Raw genomic sequence first — 2,497 nt, forward strand, 5'->3', positions numbered from 1 at the left:
GTGTCTCCGGTGTGGCGCGCGGCGCTCCCCCGCCTTGTACTGCTGAGGCTGCTCGGAGGGCGGGCGGTGGGGCCTCAGGCTTTTAAATAAAAGGGACGTTTTCCTCTCGTTGCAGACACCTTCCAAGTCTTTCTGCTGGAGAACCTGGGATCCGCCTAGGCGCTAGCCTGCTGGGGTTTACTGGCTGTTGAGTAGACTTCAAAGCGGTGTGACGTCGCTCCACCAGTCCCTGCCTTCTTGAGAAAAAGGGTAGCTGCTTTCTGAGCCATCTTTCCTCTCGTTGCAGACACCTTCCAAGTCTTTCTGCTGGAGAACCTGGGATCCGCCTAGGCGCTAGCCTGCTGGGGTTTACTGGCTGTTGAGTAGACTTCAAAGCGGTGTGACGTCGCTCCACCAGTCCCTGCCTTCTTGAGAAAAAGGGTAGCTGCTTTCTGAGCCATCACGTACCAACTTCATGTATTCCTAAGATGGTCATCAGCTTCTTGGTTTTTTTTCTGAGGCCTTACTGAGATTTAATTACTTACAGGCTCTAGTGGTTATAAAGTAATTTAAGATGTTTGTACTACTCAGTTTTAACTCTCTAATTGACTCTTGTGTTAAGACACATTGCTTTAACTTGGGAATGGTTAAATGGCCAAAGAATTCAATTATTTGCGGATAAGGGCTATTTTATTTGACTACTGTTGGTCTGCAACTTAAACTTGCATCTTTTATTTTTTTTTATCCTATGCTTTTTCTGTGTTATGGCTGCTGCAACAATAGTTCATGATACATCAGAAGCTGTAGAGCTCTGTGCTCCCTGTGGGTTATACCTTAAACCCATTACAAAAATGACCATCAGTGTGGCACTTCCTCAGCTGAAACAACCGGGAAAATCCATTTCGAACTGGGAAGTGATGGAAAGATTGAAAGGGATGGTACAAACTCATCAGTTTTCCACTCTGCGGATTTCTAAAAGCACAATGGATTTCATCCGGTTTGAAGGAGAGGTTGAAAACAAAAGTTTGGTTAAATCTTTTCTGGCATGCCTTGATGGCAAAACAATAAAGCTGAGTGGCTTCTCTGACATTTTAAAAGTCCGTGCTGCGGAATATAAGATTGACTTTCCTACCAGACATGACTGGGACTCGTTTTTCCGTGATGCAAAAGATATGAATGAAACTTTGCCAGGGGAAAGGCCAGATACTATTCACTTAGAGGGCTTACCTTGTAAGTGGTTTGCAGCAAAGGACTCTGGCTCGGAAAAGCCAAGTGAAGAAGTCCTCATAAAAGTTTTCAAGAAATTTGGAGAAATACGTAATGTGGATATACCCATGCTGGACCCTTACAGAGAAGAAATGACTGGCAGAAATTTTCACACTTTCAGTTTTGGAGGCCATTTAAATTTTGAAGCTTATGTTCAATATCGAGAGTACGCAGGTTTCATTAAGGCCATGAACGCCCTGCGAGGGATGAAGCTGATGTATAAAGGCGATGACGGCAAAGCAGTGGCTTGCAATGTAAAGGTGAGAAACTGCAGGCTTCTTTATGGGAACCCATGTGAAAGACCAAGTACAGCTAAGTGTTATATCCCTAGTGCTTAAAACCTGCATCTGTCTACTGTAGTGATGACAACAGGTGACATTAACAGCACTAATGTAGTTTTATGGAACAGCCATAAAATAATTTTTAAAGGAAAATGGTGGAAGAAAAATGTTATGTTAGACTACGTGAACAAAGTGTAACCTCGCTGTCTTAGAAAATACAACTATGACAGGAGAGAACAAGAAAGTCTGTTCAGATGTAGTATCTATGAAAGCATGGCCTGAAGAAAACTTGCTCTGATATGTTTGGAGGTGGTCTGTGCATTTACACATCAGTTGAGTGAAATGTTTGCAGATGTTTTTCAGTATGCTCGATAGTCATTCATCAAATCAGAAAGCGTATTTCAGGAAAAAGCTTGAGTATTCCTTTGTGTGATGTAGAAACATGCAAATATTTATTCAAGTTGTAGTTTAGTTAGTATAAGTAAAATACTGCAGTCTTTTATCTTTAAACTTTTTTTATCTATAAACTCTTCAGAAGGGATAGGCAAGGAAGGAGAGGCAGTGGAGAGGCAGCCTTGTATGTTAGGGAGTGTTTTGATTGTCTAGAGCTTAATGATGGTGACGATAGGGTTGAGTGTTTATGGGTAAGAATCGGGAGGAAGGCCAACAAGGCAGATATCATGGTGGGAGTGTGTTACAGACCACCCAACCAGGATGAAGAGGCAGACGAAATGTTCTATAAGCAGCTGGGAGAAGTCTCACAACCGCAAGCCCTTGTTCTTGTGGGGGACTTCAGCTCACCAGAGGTCTGCTGGAAATACAGTGCAGCGGAGAGGAAACAGTCTAGGAGGTTCCTGGAGTGTGTGGAAGACAGACAACTTCCTGACACAGCTGGTGAGGGAGCCAACTAGGGAAGGCGCCCCGCTGGACCTGTTGTTCGCAAACAGAGAAGGACTTGTGGGTGATGTGAC

The 2,497-nt window shown here is 43.7% G+C and overlaps 1 protein-coding gene across 1 annotated transcript in view; it reads left to right on the forward strand.

The window, feature by feature from the left end:
* The first annotated feature begins 300 nt into the window (after nucleotides 1–300).
* The window catches only part of AKAP17A (A-kinase anchoring protein 17A), a 9,010-nt gene continuing 6,813 nt past the window's right edge, over nucleotides 301–2,497 (forward strand). The window contains exon 1 of the mRNA XM_009281357.2: nucleotides 301–1,505. Coding sequence (XP_009279632.1) covers nucleotides 744–1,505 — 762 coding nt within the window. The 5' untranslated portion in view covers nucleotides 301–743. The remainder of the gene's footprint in view (nucleotides 1,506–2,497) is intronic.

The sequence above is a fragment of the Aptenodytes forsteri genome, unplaced genomic scaffold, assembly GCF_000699145.1.
Source record: "Aptenodytes forsteri isolate BGI_AS27 unplaced genomic scaffold, ASM69914v1 Scaffold212, whole genome shotgun sequence".
In the NCBI taxonomy this organism is placed as follows: Eukaryota; Metazoa; Chordata; class Aves; order Sphenisciformes; family Spheniscidae; genus Aptenodytes; species Aptenodytes forsteri.